The 20,791-nt window shown below is 31.6% G+C and overlaps 2 protein-coding genes across 2 annotated transcripts; both read left to right on the plus strand.

Annotated features, from left to right (window-relative positions):
* Positions 1-10,513: 10,513 nt before the first annotated feature.
* On the plus strand, positions 10,514-12,392 carry LOC118044384 (UDP-glycosyltransferase 91A1). The gene has a single exon (XM_035052656.2). The coding sequence runs from the start codon at positions 10,882-10,884 to the stop codon at positions 12,295-12,297; it is 1,416 nt and encodes a 471-aa protein (XP_034908547.1). The 5' UTR covers positions 10,514-10,881; the 3' UTR covers positions 12,298-12,392.
* A 3,251-nt stretch (positions 12,393-15,643) lies between these two features.
* LOC118044382 (probable pre-mRNA-splicing factor ATP-dependent RNA helicase DEAH5) lies at positions 15,644-20,441 on the plus strand. The gene is given in 3 exon segments (XM_035052655.2): positions 15,644-16,416; positions 16,419-19,122; positions 19,832-20,441. Coding segments are annotated over 3 exon segments (3,648 nt in total). The 5' UTR covers positions 15,644-15,866; the 3' UTR covers positions 20,226-20,441.
* Positions 20,442-20,791: the final 350 nt, after the last annotated feature.

Below are 20,791 nucleotides of genomic sequence, written 5' to 3' on the forward strand. Positions count from 1 at the left end.
TAATTGCATTATAAAATAAACAAATAAATAAAATAAAAAATTAAATGGTTCATTATACAAAAAAGGACCCCACATGTCCAGCTAGAAAAATGAGCTCACGCATCTGGCCCTCGATAAAATGAAAATGTAAATCATCTCTATCAAAAAAGAATCACGCATTTGGCCCTCAATTAAAAAACCTCATTAAGCTTTGATTTATCTCTTTCAGTATCATTAAAGATATAAATCTTCTCTATCAAGTTTAATCAGGTTTGATTTATCTTTTTCAATATTATTAAAGATAGAAACCATTTCTATCAAGTTATATAATTAATATCAAATTCTTGAACACCAAAATTAAAGTTTTTTATAATAAGAATATGTATATTCTCGAGTTTTTTATCTTTTTAAATTTGTTATCAACGTTAATTTCTTACTTTTCTTGATATTTAGAGACTAAAACATAATAAAATAAAGTTTAGAGTTAAAATATAGTTATCTAAAAAAATAAAATATATATAAAAAAAAGGATTAAATGGAAACTTTTACGTGTTTTTTTTTAATAAAAAAGAGCTATTTTTCTTCCTCCATGTTAATTTTTGTTTTTCACCTATCAATTTCTTTAACAAAAAACTAGAATTCTATTTCTAAAATTGGTCATTAACTTGTTAACTTGCGTCGAAATGTTTAACGACACATTAGTTAAGTGAGGGAAAAAAAATCAAGACAGATTTTAATGCGTAAAACTATGAAAACATGACTCTAAAGGATAGAAATAAAAGAAAATATATATGCAACCAAATTATAAATTGTGCAAAGTGCAAGGACCAAAATATAAAAACAACAAGCAAAAATACACAACAAACAACAATTTGTGAGTGTATGAATAGTGTTTTAAGTTTTTGTATGATGTATTGCAAGATGCTAATATTAGAGCAAGATACTGAGAACAAAGAAGATTTGATGTTTTTTTTATTTTTGTTTTACTTTATCTATTGTTTTTACTTATTTTTTAGGTTTTTGTTTTGTTTATTGTATTGATTGTTTTTTGTTATTTTATTTATTTTTATGTTTTAAAAGCGCTTTTAAAAAAAATTAAATTTTTTATTTTTTTTCTTTACTTTAAATTAATATATTTTTGATGATTTTAAATCATTTTGATGCGTTGATATCAAATATAATTTTTTAAAAAATAAAAAAATATATTATTTTAATACATTTCTGAGTGAAAAGATAATTTAAAAAGCAATCACAACCATACTTTCAAATATAAAAGGAAAAGCATCTATTTTTCTCTGGTCTACATTTAAGTTTAATTTCATTTTCTCTCATATAAAATCTCATTTGTATGCATTTTAACGCATACAATTGAAATATAGGAACCTTTCTCTCTCTTTTGGTCAATAAAAAGATTTATTTTGATGATGAAAAAACAAAGATTAAATAATTAGAATTTGGTGTTTTTCTTGTTTGATCTTCCTTGGAGCTGCCAAATGAAGAGCCATATGTGTTGGAGCTGCCAAATGAAAAGCCATATGTACTATAGCTCTTATTTCCTTACTTTTAGCATTCCAACGGGAATGCTAAAGTGACAGCCAAAATGGCTTTTTATAAATTGAAGAGCCATTTCTACATTTAACTGTAGAAATGGCCAAAATGGCCAACGGCCAACAACTTCTTCTTTTTTTTTTTTTTTTTTTTACATAGAAAATTTTGTCTAATAAATACATAAAGAAAAAACTTGTAGTTTTAAATTTTTGTATTGTGCCTCACCCTTGTCTCAAATTTTAAAAAACAAGAATCGATTATTCTCCGGTTAATTATTAACAATAAGTAGGATTAATTAACTTAAAAGATAACAACCATAATGAAAAACAACAATAAGTAGGATTGATTAACTTAAAAGATAACAACCATAATGAAAAAAAAAAAACATAAAAAACTTGAGCTTGGTTATTTTTTCAAAGCATGAATTTGAATTTACTTTTAAAAAAATTAAATTTTTAACAGTAACATATAAAACTGAAAATTAAAAATATTCATATAAATAAATTTTAAGTTTAATTTTAAATTATATCTTTTAACTTTCATATTATTTCATTAAATTTTATATTATTTTTATAAATTACTAATATTAATTATATAATTAATAACATCATAATTATATTATATATAAAATATCTAAATTAGTTACATAATTATATAAAAATAAATTTAACATGAAATATATTAAAATATAATGGCTTTTCTAAATAGCTTTTTACCATTGGAATGCACATAATACAAAAAGCTATATTTACACTATTCAAAAAGCCATTTTCTTCATTTGGCTCTTTAAAATGGTATTTTTCATTGGAGATGCTCTTAGAAGGAAAAAAAAAAAAAAAAGGGCAATTTATTAATTAAATCGCTTAGTCATTGTCTGTTTTCAAGATGACTCTCGTGCTTGTGTCATGAATTTAGCGTTAAAAAATTCACTTAAAATAAAAAATAATTAATTGAGCTCAATTTTGAAATTTTGTTGATCAAGAGGGTGTCCCAGTATTATATACTAAAAAAAATTATGTACGATGAAATGGTAAAACAGCCATATTAATTTTTAGAATTTTTAAATACAAAATAATAGCTTGGTGGATTTATGCTGGGATCCGGACAGAGTAGGTGATCAACAAAATAAACCAGCAACAATGCTAACGATGTTTTACAAAAGTACCAATCAACTACAGTGGCAAGGATTTCTAAGGTTTTTGAATTTGAAGTTAATTGTCCAAATAGTCATAATCAACTAGGGGAATTACATGTAAGATTTGCCAAATAATCCTCCTCGCCCGATTCTAAAAGAATTTAGGTTGCTTTTATAGTATTTACCAGTCCACTGGCTTGCGTTAGCGGGTTGGATAATTTTTTAAAAATATTAAAAAATATTAAAAATATGAAGAATTAAAATCTCTCAACTTAATTATTTGTCTAATTAGAGTTTCAAATTAAGTTGTGCAAGAATTTACTCGAATTGAATTGATTAATTTCATGAATCCAAATGTAATTTTAATGATTAGTAAAAATATAACTTGTTCTTGATAAAATTTTGAGATAATAACTTTTTTAATAAAAATTATTAAGACAATAATTTATTGTATTGATCTTAGTCCCCTGGCAAACTATGTCATGAATTCCATTGAGTTTATTAATTTGTTTTTTTATAAAATATTTTTAAAATTATATGATAAAAATATATAGTAACAAAATTGAGTATAAACCTAAAAATAAAAATTTATTTGAAATAGTAATAACCCTATAAAAAACACAAAAATAAATAAATTATGTAATTTATTTCCAACCAATTTGATATTGAAGGATAAAACCAAGAAAAAACTATTAAAAATAATTAACTAATAAAACATCAACCTAATACCATAGTTATCAAATATGACCCGGGGGTTGACCTAATAAACTAGGTGAACTCGGGAAAATAAATAAATAATTATTTGGGGTTTTAATACCCCATATTAAAAAATTTTAAAAATAATTCATGTGTATATAGGTTATACATGTTGTAAATAATAAACGTTAAAAGATTATTTCAAAAGATTTTTTATTTCGTTTTGAAAAGATATTATCTTCTCCTTTTAAGTTGATATATTTTATATTTAAACCAAAAAAATTTTTTATCCCACATTTAAAAACAAAATTTTTTTCTTGTGAACATGAAGTATACATACCAATAGACTTTCAATCCCATATTGAAAAATTAAAAGCTTCTTCTAGTATTTATATAATGAACTTTTATAATCTTTGGTAACCAACAAAGAAAAGATAGTAGACTTGCACGCATAAGGTTAGGTCGAGCTAATGAAAAATCATATATTCTTCTCCATACACGGGAGGCAATGCTTATACTATATATACATTACCTTTTGTTTTACATGATAAGTTATTTTACATACCATGTAAAAACATATGTCCCAATAGCTATTAATTGATCTTTTTGCCCCCAATTATTAATTGATTTATTCAACTTGTTTAGAAAAACTATAACCTTGTTCATAAGAGCTGGTATACTCTTTATAAATTAAACATTTGATCTTTTTGCCCCCGGCTATTAATTGATTTATTCAACTTGTTTATAAAAACTATAACCTTGTTCATAGAAGCTGGTATACTCTTTATAAATTAAACATTAAAAAATCATACAATCTAATTAAAATATAAACACAAAATTTATTTGACAAAATATCAAATAATGCATTATTGTTAAAAAAACAAAATTGAAAAAAAAACTATTAAAAAAAGAGAGAGAAAAGAATGAGGCCAAGCTTAGTGTTTGGCCCATGCCTAAAGGGCTTGTGTGAGTCTGCCATGTTAGGTTCAGCCACGCGGGCCCTTATTATTATTATTGTTAGATGATAGGGAAAATAGCATGTCGTTTGTCCTAGCTGATTTTTTTTTAAAAGACACATCAGATAACACATCGTTTAGCATACCCAAATTCTAGCCACCATAGTGGTTGAAAAATCAGGATGACTGATATTTTTTTTTCTAAAAATCTATTTTTAACCTAAAACACCTAAAAAATATCCTAATAACATGTTTAAACCAATCTTTAACCTTTAAAAGTGCAAAAAACCAGTCAAAAATTCAAAATCAACTTGGAAACCAATTTCTTCTCGATCTCATATTTAGCTTTTTTAGGCATTTTCAAGGTAAAAAAAAAAAAAACACTTAAGTCAGACTTCCCTTATTAAACAGAAACCATTTGGAACAAAAATCTAATGTTTTGGTAGCCGAAATCAAAGAACTAACACTTTTCTCTCTCTAGGCTAGATTCCAGCTATTTTAAAAAATTTCATTTCAGTATTAAGCTTCATTTTCATCATTTTCCAGTTCTTAGTAGGTGAGAAGACAAAAATATACTTTACAAATAAATTTGAACGTGGCACCCATATCACCCTTGTTTTGCCCTTCAATTTTTTATCTTTTAATTTAACCTTCATAAAAAAAAATTCAATTATTCTTTAATTTGGGCTCAATTGTGCTAAAAAAGTATTTGAGGATCAAATTGAAATTTTTAAAAATTGCACTATTATAATCAACAATGAAATATAAGAGGGTGAATATTATTTTTATACACAATAAAAATGCCACATCATTTAACTTATCTTTAATGCACTCATTCATTTGAATAGTCATATTTATTATGCTTCTTAATTATAAGAGTTTGATTTAAATAACCAATAAATGCACCTCATGTAATGAACAATCATAAACAACCTTAGCTCTTAGAAGATGTCATAGACTTTTATCCTATCTCTAGTAAAATTTCTTCATGTGTTTTACTGAGAGAAAGGGTTTAGTTTATAGGGAAAGGGCAATAAAGGTTGCTTTCTTGATCATATCTTCTATATATATATATAAAGTATAAGCTAGGTGCAAATAATATATTGAAAAAAAAAGAGGAAAGAGGTGTTGGGAACAATATAAGGTTTCAAAAAAACATGAAAGGGGGATGGGAGAGTTTTTGCATGAACATAAAGTTTGAAAAAAGGAAAGAGAGATAAGAACACAGTTTTGTACGATTTCTTCCTTATGAAAAAAATTTATAAGGTCAAAGATTGTGTAATTGATTACCATTCGGGGAGAGCAAATGCAGTCGCAGATGCTTTTAGTCATAAGGTCAAGACAACAGATGCTTAGCGGGAGGATTAAGATGAAAAAGAATTGCTAGGGTTAAGAAAGATTGATGCCCAGGTAGAGACTGGACCGGATGAGTCATTAATGGCTCAGTTAAGAATGAGGTCAACCCTTCGAGATGGAGTACTAGAAGCTCAATAAGAAGATCTAAAAGTTTGTAAGATAAGGGAAAAGGTGAGGTCAGGAATCGAGACATCATTCTAAATCTAGAAATATGGAATGGTAGTCCTTTGAAGACGAATACACTTACCAGGTGATCAAACATTGAAAATGAAAGTTTTACAGGAGGCTCGTGAGTCGAGACTTCCAACACACCCTGAAAGTACTAAAATGTATCGAGATTTAAAAGAATTTTATTGGTTGCCGAATATGAAGAAATAAGTGGCTGAATATATGGCTAAGTGTGGGGTTTTCCAGCAAGTAAAGGTGGAACACCAAAAATCAGATGGACTTTTACAGCCATTATTGATACCTGAGTGGAAGTGGAAAAATATCACAATGGATTTTGTATCTAGATTACCTAGAGGAAAAAAAAAGGAACGATGTTATTTGGGTTGTTGTGAATCGATTGACTAAATCCACACTCTTTTTGCCAATGAAAATGACGAACTAGTAGAGAAATTGGCAAAATTATACGTAAACAAAATAGTAAGGTTACATGGTGTGCCAACGTCAATAGTTTCAGATCGAGATCTAAGGTTTACCTCTCGGTTATAGCCAAGTGTTTAACAGGGTCTCGGAACGAGGTTAAATTTAAACACCGCTTTTCATCTTTATACTGATAGTCAATTTGAGAGGACTATTCAAATATTAAAGGATTTACCAGGAGTCTGTATATTAGAGTTTGAGGGGAATTAGGAAGATCATCTACCACTGGTGGAATTCATTTACAACAAAAGCTACCAGGCTATAATAGGAATGGCTCTCTATGAAGCCTTATGGTAAAAGATGTCGGACACCAGTGTGCTAGAAGAAGTAGGGGATATAGAATTAATTAGACTAGAGCTAGTACAAATTACCTTAGAAAAGATAAAAATCCTAAGGAATAGAATGAAAGCGGCCCAAAATAGGCAGAACAGTTATGCAGATAATAGGAGAAGACCCCTAGAGTTTGAAATTGGTGACAAAGTATTCTTAAAAGTAGCCCCATGGAAACATGTATTAAGATTAGGTATGAAAAGAAAACTAACGTCAAGGTACGTTGGGCCTTTTGAGGTCACCAAAAGGATCGGGCCTGTGGCCTATAGATTAGCTCTATCTCTTTATCTGGCCAAAATCCATGACTTGTTTCATGTCTCTCTATTAAGAAAGGCTAAAGTAGATCCATCTCGGGTTTTTGCTTCAAATTCCTATGAAAATTGATGAGAATTTAAAATTTAAAATGAAGCGGTGAAAGTATTAGATTACAATGTGAAAGAATTGAGGAATAAAAAGATCATTTAAGATATTATAGAGGAATTCTCAGATCAAAGAGGTGACTTGGAAAAGAGAATCTCAAATAAGACAGAAACACCCTGAATTTTTCATAGATTCAAGTATGAGGTTCAAATTTCAAGGACAAAATTTCCTTTTAGCGGAGGAGAATGTAAAAACCTGATAAATTATAATCTGAACAAAATAAAATACCGAATAGATTAAATAAAAGGATTTCAAGTATTGTAAATGGACACAATTGAATAAAAGGTAAGGTGTTGTAGTGTAATTAAGTAAAAAAAAAAAGAATTAAGTGACAAAAATAGAAATAAAAAGTAATGAGGGCCAATGTGTAAATAAATAAAACCTAGACTATGAATGCTTTAATTTTTCTCTCTTTTAGCCAAGAGTTTGAAACCAAGAGAAGGGGGGAAATTGTGTGATTTGTCTACACAAATTCTTGTTAATTTCACTAATTAAAATTGAGTAATTAAAGTGATTAACTTAGTTAAACACTAAAAGAAGGTGATTACAAAGTGATGAGTGCTTTGGAAGAAAAAATTCAAGCTAGGGTTTGAAGAGGGAGGAGAAGGAAACTTGATTTTTTCTTGCATTTTTTCCTTAAATCCTTATCAAAGTGAGGTAAATAACATGCTCCAAACGATTTACTTTTCTAATTTTATGTTTAACATATTGAATTATAAATGATGTAAGTTATGATGTTGTTATTTTTAGGATAGATGTATTGTTGGTTGTTTACATATTTTGAGCACAACTATATATATAAAAAAAACGATGCATGCTATGAATTATTTTGCTTGAACTAATTGTTCTATAGCAAATATCAATGAGATATTGTTATATGCTTGTGTTTTGGAAGTCCAAATGATGGGATGAGAATTTGATTGATGTTATAGGTTGAGAAATCTTTGAGTCGATAACTTGGTATCAAAGAAAACAGAGAAAATTCTGCCGAAATTTCAGTGATATATATATATATATATATATATATATATATAATTGGTAGCTATGAATTTATATCATATAATTTGGGTTTATATAGTTAGGGTTGTTACATTAAACATATTACATGGATAGCATAACATATGTATTTATGGATCGGTGGGATAGATTTAGGTCCAAGAAGATGTCTGGTCGCACCATACCAGAATAACAGTTTAAAAAGATTATAACTTTTGATCCGATCGTTGGATCGCGCTCAAATTTTAACAGGAATTTCTAAATGTTGGTTTCCTTGTATTAGTTATTGCATTGCTATGCAGACCGTTAGATCTTTAAATATAAAAATCTCACTAGGACCCTTAATTTTAGTAATTTTAAGATTTTTTTTTGTTATTTTCTGAATCGTTTAACCGGTTTCAATATCCATTACAAACTGATCGATCAAATAAGTCAAAATTAGCACAAAAATCTAATTAAATAATTAATTAATACATGACCAAAAAGTTTTGAAGCGTCACATAATTAAGCTATGCTATTTTTTCAAAAGAATTTACTCCTATATCAATTAATTAATTTTTAAAATTTTATATTGTAATTACCCAATTTGTTAAAAATCTTCTCCAAACACTATTCAAAAGGCAGATTGTCCTCTCATTCCTGCACAGTGGAAAAAAATTTTATATTTTGTAAGGATATAAATTAAAAAAATTATAAAAAAATATTTGTGTATCTAAGAGGTTATCAAATCCAGTAACCCACTCTAACTTTGATTGCGACTAGATCCAAATGATGAGACTTCCCTTAATAGAAAATAAAATAAAATAAATAAGAGTGATGGGAGGGAATGCGATATACAAACACTTATTGATTCGATATCATCCATTGCCATCTTAAATACACGCGCCTCGTTTATCCCGAGCTCTGCTCTGCGACAAAGAATGTATTGAGCATGACGATTACCCTATCCTTTAATGCTTCAAAATAGTAGTAGATGATTTTGCAAGCGGGTTGGTTTAATTTTTTTAATATAAAAAAATTAAATATTAATAACATATTTTATAATAAAAAGATTAATCATGAATTTAAAATATAATATATATTAAAAGATATATTTTTAAATATTAATACAGTGACATGTTAGATGATATTTTTGTTTAATTATTGAGATGTTGATATATTATATTAATCTGGATTAATTTTTAAATATATGACTTAGATCATGAATCCATGATAACCTATAAAAATTAAATCAAAATAAATTATGAATTTTCAATTCTTAATCAATCTACTATTAAGGATGCCATTGAAAAACATAATAGTATTGAATTGAAATGGACAAAAAAATAACCTGAATCAATATGGATTAACTTGTTTAAACCTGTTCGGTTATAAAATCATAATAAGCTTATAAAAAAATAATAAAAAAAGTTATGAAGTATAATTTCTAACCAACTCAATATCTAATTATGATAAAAAAAAAAACAATAAAAAAAGCAATCCAAGCTAACTTGAAGGCTAATATGTTAAACTCACAATCTGAATTATAAAACTAGGATTACTTCATAAAAATAAAATAAAATAATTATGAAATTTCATTTCCAACAAATCCAATGTTAAACATTAAAATCAAGAAAAAAAACTAAATCTATAAGACCAAAATAACTCTATATAAAGCAAATTGAAAAAATTATAAAGTTTAATTTCCAAACAAAATAATATTAAATGATAAAATTAAAAAAAAAACTATAAAATATTATTCAAGTAAATAATATTTCATGAGTGTAGCTATAATAATTTAACCACTCTTTAATTTTTTTTTAAAAAAAAAATTATTTGTTATGGGAATGGGTCTCAATTCTCATGATAATGCAATATTTTGGAGAAAGTGCAACAAAATCTCCATATTTTATTAGTATAGCTAATTATATTGGTGTCAGTTACATGTAAAAAATCAAAGCATTTTGCTAGCTCACAAGTAAAGTTCAAGAAAGAAAGATCTTACATCGAGCTTCTAAGTCCAGCGTCCTGACAAGGATTTCTTTATTTTGTATCTTGGTTTAAGGCTTAACATATATGTTTGTCACTTCGCAGTATCTTATCTGTCTATTGCTTGTAGGATATTTAGAAGGTCTGGGATTAGTCGTGGTGTGTGTAAACTGGCCCGGACAACCTGAATTAAAAAAAAAAAATCTTAATCTTCCTTTTATCATTAACATTAAAACTTTCCATTTAAATGGAGTACCAATTTGTTAATCCATCTCATGACTCAAATTTATTGATGCTATTACTTGGCTCTAGCATCCCAAAGAGAGAGAGAAATCAAATCAAAGGTAAAATAAGAAAAAAACTATCAAGTCTAGGGAATAACTAGTTTATCCTATTAATTATTTTCTATCATTGTTTTTGAAGGAAAAAGAAGAAGATAAACATACCAAAATATATATATAAAAATCATTATTTATATATATAATAAAATTCATAAAAAATCACTGTTGATACTCCCTAGTAGCAAAAAATTACTTGAAAGATGCCAATTCTGTACTATAATAAAAATAATAATTTATTATCTTACATATCCCACCGCTGAAGGTGGGTTACTGATTCCCAGTCATAGAGATCTGAATTTGTTCTCTCTCCCCGAGGCTTGGTGCTAGAATATAAATACCCCCAAGCACTAGCAGTGCTTTTTCATGAAGCCATCCATGCCGATCAAGCTATAGTTGACTGCATTGGTGTTCAACAATCAAAGCATCAAACATTCATCCCTGTAAGGCCATATATAACCAACTTCTTTTCTTTTCTCTATTTTGCTTTTATTGCTTGGCAGTTTCAGTTCTAATGGCAGATAGTGATGATAAGATTCATGTGGCCATGTTCCCATGGCTAGCCTTTGGTCATATGATGCCATGGCTAGAGCTTGCCAAACTATTTGCTGCAAAGGGTCACAAAATCTCCTTCATATCCACCCCTAGAAACATCGATCGCCTCCCAAAACCACCTGCAGATGTATCGTCTACTCTACACTTTGTAAAGCTGCCGTTGCCCCAAGTAGAGGGTCTCCCTCCAGATGCTGAGGCCACAATCGACTTGCCAGCTAACAAGGTACAATATCTCAAGATAGCCCTTGACAAGGTCCAAGAACCCTTTGCCAAGGTTCTTGAGTCCTTAAATCCAGATTGGATCTTCTACGATTTTGCTCAATACTGGACCGGGCAAATTGCGGCTCAACTGGGCATCAAAAGCTCTATATGCATTGCAGCGATGGTGGCCTTTATTGGTCCGCCATCGCCCTTGATCGACGGTGATGATTATCGCAAAAAACCCGAAGATTTCACTATCCCACCAAAGTGGGTATCGTTTCAGACAACAGTCGCTTATAAGTACTATGACATCATGAACACATTTGACTGTGTTGAGGATGATGCTTCAGGTGTCAACGACTTGATGCGTTGGGGCTTGTGTCTAAAATCATGTGATTTTATTGCAGTTCGGTCCTCCTTCGAGATCGAACCAGAATGGCTCCAAGTTCTCGAAACTATCCACGAGAAACCCGTTTTCCCGGTTGGTCAGCTGCCTCCTGTAGAGTACGAATTAGAAGAGAAAAATTCAGACGCTTGGAGTTCAATGAAGAAGTGGCTTGACATGCAAGAGAAGAGCTCGGTAGTGTATGTAGCTTTCGGTAGCGAGGCAAAACCAAGTCAAGCCCAGCTAACCGAGTTAGCACTCGGGTTAGAGTTGTCTGGTTTGCCATTCTTCTGGGTTCTCAGGACGCGGCGTGGGATTTCGGATACTGACTTGATTGAGTTACCGCCTGGGTTTGAGGAGCGAACCAAAGGACAAGGAGTGGTTTGCACAACTTGGGCTCCTCAACTCATGATCTTGGCTCATGAATCGATTGCTGGGTTCTTGACTCACTCTGGGTGGAGCTCTGTGGTGGAGGCACTTACGTTTCAGAAGGCGCTCATACTTCTAACATTCTACTCAGATCAAGGGATAAATGCTAGGGTTTTGGAGGAGAAGAAGATTGGGTACTCCATACCAAGAAACGAGCTGGATGGGTCTTTTACTAGAGACTCAGTGGCTGAGTCATTGAGACTGGTGATGGTGAGTGAAGAAGGGAAGATGTATAGAGACAGGGCCAAGGAGATGAGTGGTTTGTTTGGCGATAGGGATAGGCAGGACAAGTACGTGGACAACATTTTGATTTACCTCAAAAGTCACAGACCTGTCAAGAAAGCCAAGAGTCAGTACTAGCCAGTAGCTGGCTCACATAAACAGTGATTTGTCTTTAGATTCATTTCATAGCTTTGTGGTGAACTCTAATTTCATTTCATAGCTAAGGGCGAGAAGTGATTTTGCTTTGATATATCACTTAGAACAGTTTGTTTTTTGGTGTTTGTTAACTCTAAATTTTCATTTCATAGAACTACGAAAAAAGGGCGAGAAGTGTATTTTGATGTCGCTTCATCACTTATTTGATAGATTTTGTATGTAATGACATTACATATAGTTTAATGAAATAATAAAAAATATTTGTTATTTATTTCATGATGTAATAACAGTAGTTAATCTACAATATTTAAATTAAAAATGATTAACATTCAATTTGAAAAACATTTTTTTAACCAAACACATTAAACTACTTTTTGTTCAATCTCAATTTCAACCACAGTTTTCCAAACACCTATTTTTCCAACCCAATCTCAACTAAAAGTACTTTTTATAAAACTACTTTTTTAATAATACCAAACACACTCTAATTTTTTCATTTTTTCACTTGGATCAGTTTGTTTTTATGGTATTTTAAAAATGTCTTTAATAAAAATTATAAATTTTTTATTTTATTTTATTTAAGTTAATTTTTTTATATTTATAAATTATCTTAATGTATTGATATAAAAAATAATATATATTTTTAGCCTAACTTTAAAGCTTTGAGAAGTTGACATATATAGAAGACGGAAAAAAATATTTTAATAAAAATATAACTGATTTCAGTATTTAATATCTCAGCTTTTTTTTTTAATTAAGTCTTGAAATATAGATTGCAATTAAAAAAAAAAAAGTTTAGAAAAGTGACTAATAGAGACTATTTACCAAGTCGGGATTTACTTTTATCACTCCCATGGAAATTAAACTTGTTCCTTATCTCAAATGATCAAGAGGAGGAGAAGAAGAAGAAAATGTTCATGTTTTCAATATTCAATATCCCTTGATCTAGTTGGATTTGGACAATAAATTACTAGTCAATACTTAGCTAGATCTAATGTTGATTCTATTAAAACAGAGAAGGTGTGAGAATTTAACAAAAATATAAAACATACAAAGTATGAGTTTTTTTTTTTTATTATTATTAATATGATGTCGAGCTAGTTTAAATTGCGAGTGTTTTAATACAACAATACATATAAATAATTTTATATTTATTTTTCTTCTTGAAAAGTCAATCATATTCCATAATTTTTAATTAGCCACAATTTAAACTGGTTTTTTTTATGAGTTTGGTGATGCTGATGCTGTTAAAAATCATTGGGACGTCGGCATTTAGCTAGTGGACAAGTGAAAATGGGCAAGGACCGGCATCTTGAATTTATAGCATCTAGACATTTTTTCTTCTTTTATTTAGGCAAATCATTTCATACTTTAGTGTCACTGCTATTTAATAAAAATCTCTCTAGGAAGATATTACTTGGTATCCATATATTAAGGATTGCATACTTAAGTAGGGTGTGATATCATAGAAAATAATTAGCCAATAATTGATTATTTCTAGTTTTTTTTAAAAAAAGTAATGCTAAGTATAAAAAAAATACAACAAGAAAAAACTCTAGAAATACACATGGATTATTAGATTAGTGTAATCTATAAATGGATCTCAATTTAAAATCAAGACCCCACAATCCATGTATATTTTTAGGAATGACTATATCATTAATTTTAAAAGAAAAGGAGTTGTCGCAAGAGTTTTAGTAAAAAGTAAACTAATCGCTTAAAACAAGTTAGCTAGCTATTGAGTGAAAAAAGAGTTAAGTATAACGCTTCTAAAAATTATAAGTTTACTGTTTTAGCAAAAAATGGATAAAAAAAAAAAATGAGCTCACGTGATATAGTCTTTTAGTAAAAAATAGATAAAAAGCTTTTTAGTGATAAAAAAATACAATAGTATATTTGATAAAAGTTCATTTTAAAAAAAATTAAATGATAATACCAAAACGTTTAATAAGAGAATTTCTCATAAGGTATTTTTTAGTATGTATGGTTCTCGCAATAATAATATTTTTTGATGATGACATTCAATAATTAAAATAAATTTGGATAAAATTTATTTCTATGATGTCAAATTAAATTATATAAATACTTAATTAAATGAAAATAAGTTTAGGCATTTTCAAGTCATGTTTGCATACAAGAAATCCATATTGTTTCAATTTGATAGGAAGAATTCCTACATTATTAAAACCTTTGACTTATATATTAGATTTATTGTTGTCATCAAAATAATTAATCCATAACAGCTTAGATACATTTGAGCTAACAATTTTAATCTTAAAATTTAGTTTTCCTTATGTTTCAATTTTTACAAGTTGAGAGACAAGTGAGAAAGATATTACAGAAGAGGAAAGACACAAAATTTTAAATCAATCATATTTTGATTAAAAAGAAAACAATTTTAATGTCAATTAAACTCTTACACTATTTTTTTTATGTTTTCAGATAAAAGCAAATTAAAATTTGAGTTTTAAAGTTTTGAAAACCTAAATCTTATTTTTTCAGTCATTAGAGATAATCAAAACTTATTATAATGGACAACGCTTTATTTGTTTTATTTTTAAAAAAAAAAAATTTTTTTTTACTTGAGCAAACAGCATATGGGCAAGTGCACAAGCATGTAATTAATGCCTAATATACCTCACCTTTTAAAATTGCCCTTGAGTTTTTGTTTTTTTTTTTATTTTTTTTAGAATAAATTATTAAAATTATATTTAGAAAATTATTGGAATTATACCAATGTTTTCAAATAAAAATGAAATTCTTGATAATAATACTATTAAATATTTGCTCATGAATATTTGAGAAGAATACGATATCTATTTATTATTTTCTATTGTTAGTTTTATATAATTATATTAAATTAATTATTCTTTTATTTTTTTCATTCAAAATTATTGAGTCATGATTTTTTTTAATTGAAAACTTGCTTTTCAAATCATGATATATTTTTACTCTAAAAAAAATATTTATTATATGAAAAAAATATTTTTTTCAAAAAAATAAATAAAAAAAGAATTTTGATTAAAGAGGTACACTTCTTCTCCTTAATTTAAATTATTAAAATGTTTTAAGAATATTTATTTAGTTCCCTTTACTTTAGTTTTATTTAAAAAACATGTTACTAATAAAAAAAATTATTTTGTTAAAATAAAATAAATATATGAATAAAAAAATTCTTAACTAAAAAATATTTTTTTCATAATTTAAATGGTTACCTTTTTTACCAAATATTTATTTTTATTATTATATAGCGTGAGACTGTACTATATACCTTACTAATTGGATTATTTCACTTGGAATTAATGAAATAACTTTATTATTATCCAGAGATTACTTGGGCTTTTTCTTTGCCTTCGTTCATTTTCTACACCCCTTTCAGCCGCCCTTCGAAAAACGTCAGGTCTTTAAAATTAAACAGAGAGAATCAAATTCATATCAGATCACAAAAAAAAAAAAAAGGAAAAACTTCAATCAATTTCAAATTCCATCCCTAAATCGAAACCTTAAAAAGAAAAATTCTCTCCACGATCTCCCCTTTTCAACTCTCCAAAATGGTAGCCGCAGCTGAAAACGACGCCGGATTGAAGAAACTCGAGTACCTCTCCCTCGTCTCCAAGGTCTGCAGCGAACTCGAAACTCACTTAGGGTTTGGCGATAAAATCCTAGCTGAGTTCATCACCGAGTTAGGTCGGAGTTGCGACACAGTAGATGAGTTCGACGCCAAACTGAAGGAAAACGGAGCTGAAATGCCTGATTACTTTGTACGGACATTGCTGACGATTATTCACGCGATTTTGCCGCCTAAAGCGGAGAAGGAGGCGAAAAAGGATATGGAGAGCGATGGGTCAGGTAAAGATTCTAAATTTAAAGCTCTTTCGATTCAAGATAGCAGAGACAGAGTGAAAGAAATTGATAAGGAATTGGAAATTGAAGCTAAAGAGAAAAGTAGAAGAGAGAATGAGGAAAGGCATAGAGAAAGAGATGCCGAAGATAAACATGGAAGGACAGATAGGAGGGATGGAGATAGGGATAGATATAGAGATAGGTATGATACGAGGAGAGATAGAGAAAGAAGGAGAGAGGGGTATGATAGAGAGGATGGTGAAGGGAGAGGGAGAGAAGAAATGTGAGACACGGTTATGATAGAGAGGATGGTGGAGGCGAGAAGGAGAGAAGGAATGTGAGACACGGTTATGATAGAGAGGGTGGTGAAGGTGAGAGGGAGAGAAGGAATGTGAGACACGGTTATGATAGAGAGGATGGTGAAGGTGAGAGGGAGAGAAGGAATGTGAGACAAGGGTATGGTGGTGGGAATAGTAATGAGCTGGAATTGTATGGGGTTTATAAGGGGAGGGTGTCCAGGGTGATGGATACGGGTTGTTTTGTGCAGTTGAGTGATTTTAGGGGGAAGGAGGGTTTGGTTCATGTTTCACAGATTGCAACTAGGAGACTTGGGAATGCGAAGGATGCTGTGAAGAGGGATCAGGAGGTTTATGTTAAGGTGATTTCGATTTCAGGGAACAAGTTGAGTCTTTCGATGAGGGATGTTGATCAGGATAGTGGGAAGGATTTGCTTCCCTTGAAGAAGCGGGATGAGGAGGATGGTTTTAGGAGTAATGCTTTGGGGTCATCTAAGGAGGGGCCAGTGACTAGGACAGGGTTGTCAGGGATTAGGATCGTGGAGGAGGAGGAGGATACTGGTCCATCAAGGAGGCCTTTGAAGAGAATGAGCTCTCCAGAGAAGTGGGAAGCGAAACAGTTGATTGCTTCAGGAGTTTTGAGTGCGCAAGAGCACCCCATGTATGATGATGAAGTAGATGGGTTTCTTTATCAAGAAGAGGGAGTTGAGGAAGAGCTTGAGATTGAGATGAACGAGGATGAGCCTGCATTTTTGCAAGGGCAGACTAGGTATTCTGTTGATGTGTCACCAGTGAAGATTTTTAAGAATCCTGAAGGTTCGCTAAGTCGTGCAGCTGCTCTTCAGTCTGCACTTATAAAGGAGAGGAGAGAAGTGAGGGACCAGCAGCAGAGGACTATGCTTGATTCGATACCAAAGGATCTTAATCGTCCTTGGGAAGACCCAATGCCTGAGACTGGTGAGAGGCATCTTGCCCAGGAGCTGCGTGGTGTTGGCTTATCTGCTTATGACATGCCTGAATGGAAGAAGGATGCATTTGGGAAAGCATTGACGTTTGGGCAGAGATCCAAGCTATCTATCCAGGAACAGAGGCAGAGCTTGCCAATTTACAAATTGAAAAAAGAGTTAATTCAGGCTATCCATGAAAATCAGGTTTTGGTTGTTATTGGTGAGACAGGTTCAGGCAAGACTACCCAGGTGACACAGTATCTTGCTGAGGCAGGCTACACTACAAGGGGTAAGATCGGATGTACTCAGCCTCGTAGGGTGGCTGCTATGTCTGTAGCCAAGAGGGTGGCTGAAGAGTTTGGTTGTCGTTTAGGTGAGGAAGTTGGCTATGCTATTCGTTTTGAGGATTGCACTGGACCAGATACTGTGATCAAGTATATGACAGATGGTATGCTTCTTAGGGAGATTTTGATTGATGAAAACCTTTCTCAATACTCAGTGATAATGCTTGATGAGGCTCATGAGAGAACAATTAACACTGATGTCCTTTTTGGGTTACTCAAGAAACTTGTGAAGAGAAGACCTGATCTTCGCTTGATTGTCACGTCAGCCACACTGGATGCAGAGAAATTTTCGGGGTATTTCTTCAACTGTAACATATTCACGATTCCTGGTAGAACTTTTCCTGTAGAGATAATGTACACCAAACAGCCTGAAAGTGACTATTTAGATGCGTCTCTGATTACTGTCTTGCAAATCCACTTGACGGAACCTGAAGGTGATATACTTCTATTCTTGACAGGTCAGGAGGAGATTGATTTTGCATGCCAGTCTCTTTATGAGAGGATGAAAGGGTTAGGAAAAAATGTTCCTGAATTGATCATATTACCTGTTTATAGTGCTCTTCCTAGTGAAATGCAATCAAGAATTTTTGAACCTGTCCCCCCTGGGAAGAGGAAGGTGGTTGTGGCAACCAATATTGCTGAAGCCTCTTTAACAATTGATGGAATTTTTTATGTTATTGATCCTGGGTTTGCCAAGCAGAATGTGTATAATCCAAAGCAAGGGCTTGATTCTCTGGTTATAACACCAATTTCGCAAGCATCTGCCAAGCAACGAGCTGGACGTGGTGGGCGTACTGGGCCTGGAAAATGTTATCGTCTCTACACAGAAAGTGCATACCGCAATGAGATGTCTCCCACCTCGGTTCCAGAAATCCAAAGAGTTAATCTAGGATTCACTACACTTACAATGAAGGCCATGGGAATCAATGACCTTTTGTCTTTTGATTTTATGGATCCGCCTTCACCCCAGGCCCTGATTTCTGCTTTGGAACAGCTATATAGCCTTGGAGCCCTGGATGAGGAAGGACTTCTGACCAAACTAGGGAGGAAAATGGCAGAATTTCCTCTGGAACCACCATTGTCGAAAATGTTGCTGGCCAGTGTAGACCTTGGGTGCACCGATGAGATTTTAACTATTATTTCCATGATCACTACTGGTAACATCTTTTACAGACCCAGAGAAAAACAAGCGCTGGCTGATCAGAAGAGGGCCAAGTTTTTCCAGCCTGAGGGAGACCATCTGACTTTGCTTGCTGTATATGAGGCTTGGAAAGCCAAGAATTTTTCAGGACCTTGGTGTTTTGAGAACTTTGTCCAATCTCGATCCTTGAGGAGAGCGCAGGATGTCAGAAAACAGCTTCTAAGCATAATGGACAAGTAAAATATGCAACTTATATTGTTTTAGCTACTGTTTTTTTCATGTTATTTTATCGGCCTTGCACAATGTTTTCTTTATTTATGCTAACTGTTGATTTTCTGAGCCTTGTGTATGATTAAGAAAAATGATATTTGACCTTGGTCAATATGGTTGTGGTTGACTATTGTAGAATTATATCGATATACTTATTATTGCAAATTATAGGATACTGACATGCATGTTACTGAGCATGTTAGGATGAAAAGGCTGCTAATTGCATATTTGTCCTGATATATATGACATATTCTGCACATGCTTTTGAATTGGTGAGGCTAGTATTATATTCTTTTTTATTTTTATTTTTCAATTTGTCACTAATTCAATTAGTATGCCTACACTTGTTTTTGGGGATGACAGGGGAAACACATCTAACTGCCAGTCACTCAAGCAAAGTCAAGGTTCATTTGGTTGCAATTTTCTTATGTATTATATGCCGCATTTTATTACTTTCGTAACCTATGAGATATGATGAATTTTCTCATCCCTTGAATTGTGTGAGCGCACTCTTAGTGGTAAAACTAATCCTCTGCCAGTATGTAATGCCATTTGTCTAGGATATTCATAGATAGTTGTTGCTAATGATTATTCCAGTTCATTGTCTGTCAAATTTTAAACTAGTACATGTTGTCTGATTGCATGATTATAACTCAGACTGCTGTTGGATTTCAGGTATAAATTGGATGTTGTTAGTGCTGGGAAGAATTTTACCAAGATAAGGAAAGCAATTGCAGCTGGATTCTTTTTCCATGTGGCCAGAAAGGACCCGCAGGAGGGTTATAGGACTTTAGTTGAGAACCAGCCAGTTTATATCCACCCCAGCAGTGCACTTTTCCAGAGACAACCGGACTGGGTCATATACCACGAGCTGGTAATGACTACAAAGGAGTACATGCGTGAGGGCACAGTTGTAGATCCCAAATGGCTCGTGGAACTTGCTCCCAGATTCTTTAAAGTGGCAGATCCTACAAAAATGAGCAAGCGAAAGCGTCAAGAACGCGTTGAACCTCTCTATGATAGATATCACGAACCAAATTCATGGCGGTTGAGTAAACGGCGAGCTTGATGTGTTTTCAGTTATTTTTATCAACAAGTTTTCAATCTTAATTAATCTTTTCTTGCTACAAAACATAGCTGTACATATTCTGTCTTGAATCTTGATTATGTATTGAGGAAATCTAGAAACATGTATATCCCTGGAAGATAACAAGCGAGGTCCTCTGGTCTTCTTGACATGAATATGTTCATAACTTTTGCTGCCAATAACAATCATTTGGATCAATTTAAGGTTGGTGGAAATTAACTAGTTTATCGGGTAAAATCACTTGGAATGTCCAGCGCGAGAACATTTAGGGTCTAGGGATAGGTACACCTCCAAGTGCCTTCTGAGTCCAGCGATGAGTGCCTGGAGAGCATTGCACAAAAAGATGCCAATGAAAGATAGTCTGGTAAGTTCCAAGCACTTTCGTTTTTTCAACGCTCTCTTTATTTCTTGGCTGATTGGTATTCTTCAGGTTTAGCCCTTTGAGGCCTGAACCTGTCAGCATCTGTACACGAGAAGTACATGGCTAGGAGCAGACTAGTTGTTTTGGAAATTGGGAAACCATTTTTGATCTCTCTCTGCACAGGTAG

This window comes from Populus alba, chromosome 12 (genome assembly GCF_005239225.2).
Source record: "Populus alba chromosome 12, ASM523922v2, whole genome shotgun sequence".
Taxonomy (NCBI): Eukaryota; Viridiplantae; Streptophyta; class Magnoliopsida; order Malpighiales; family Salicaceae; genus Populus; species Populus alba.

Excerpts from the sequence above, each read along its gene's own strand:
- LOC118044384 (XM_035052656.2), top strand. The coding sequence starts at position 10,882 with ATGGCAGATAGTGATGATAAGATTCATGTGGCCATGTTCCCATGGCTA.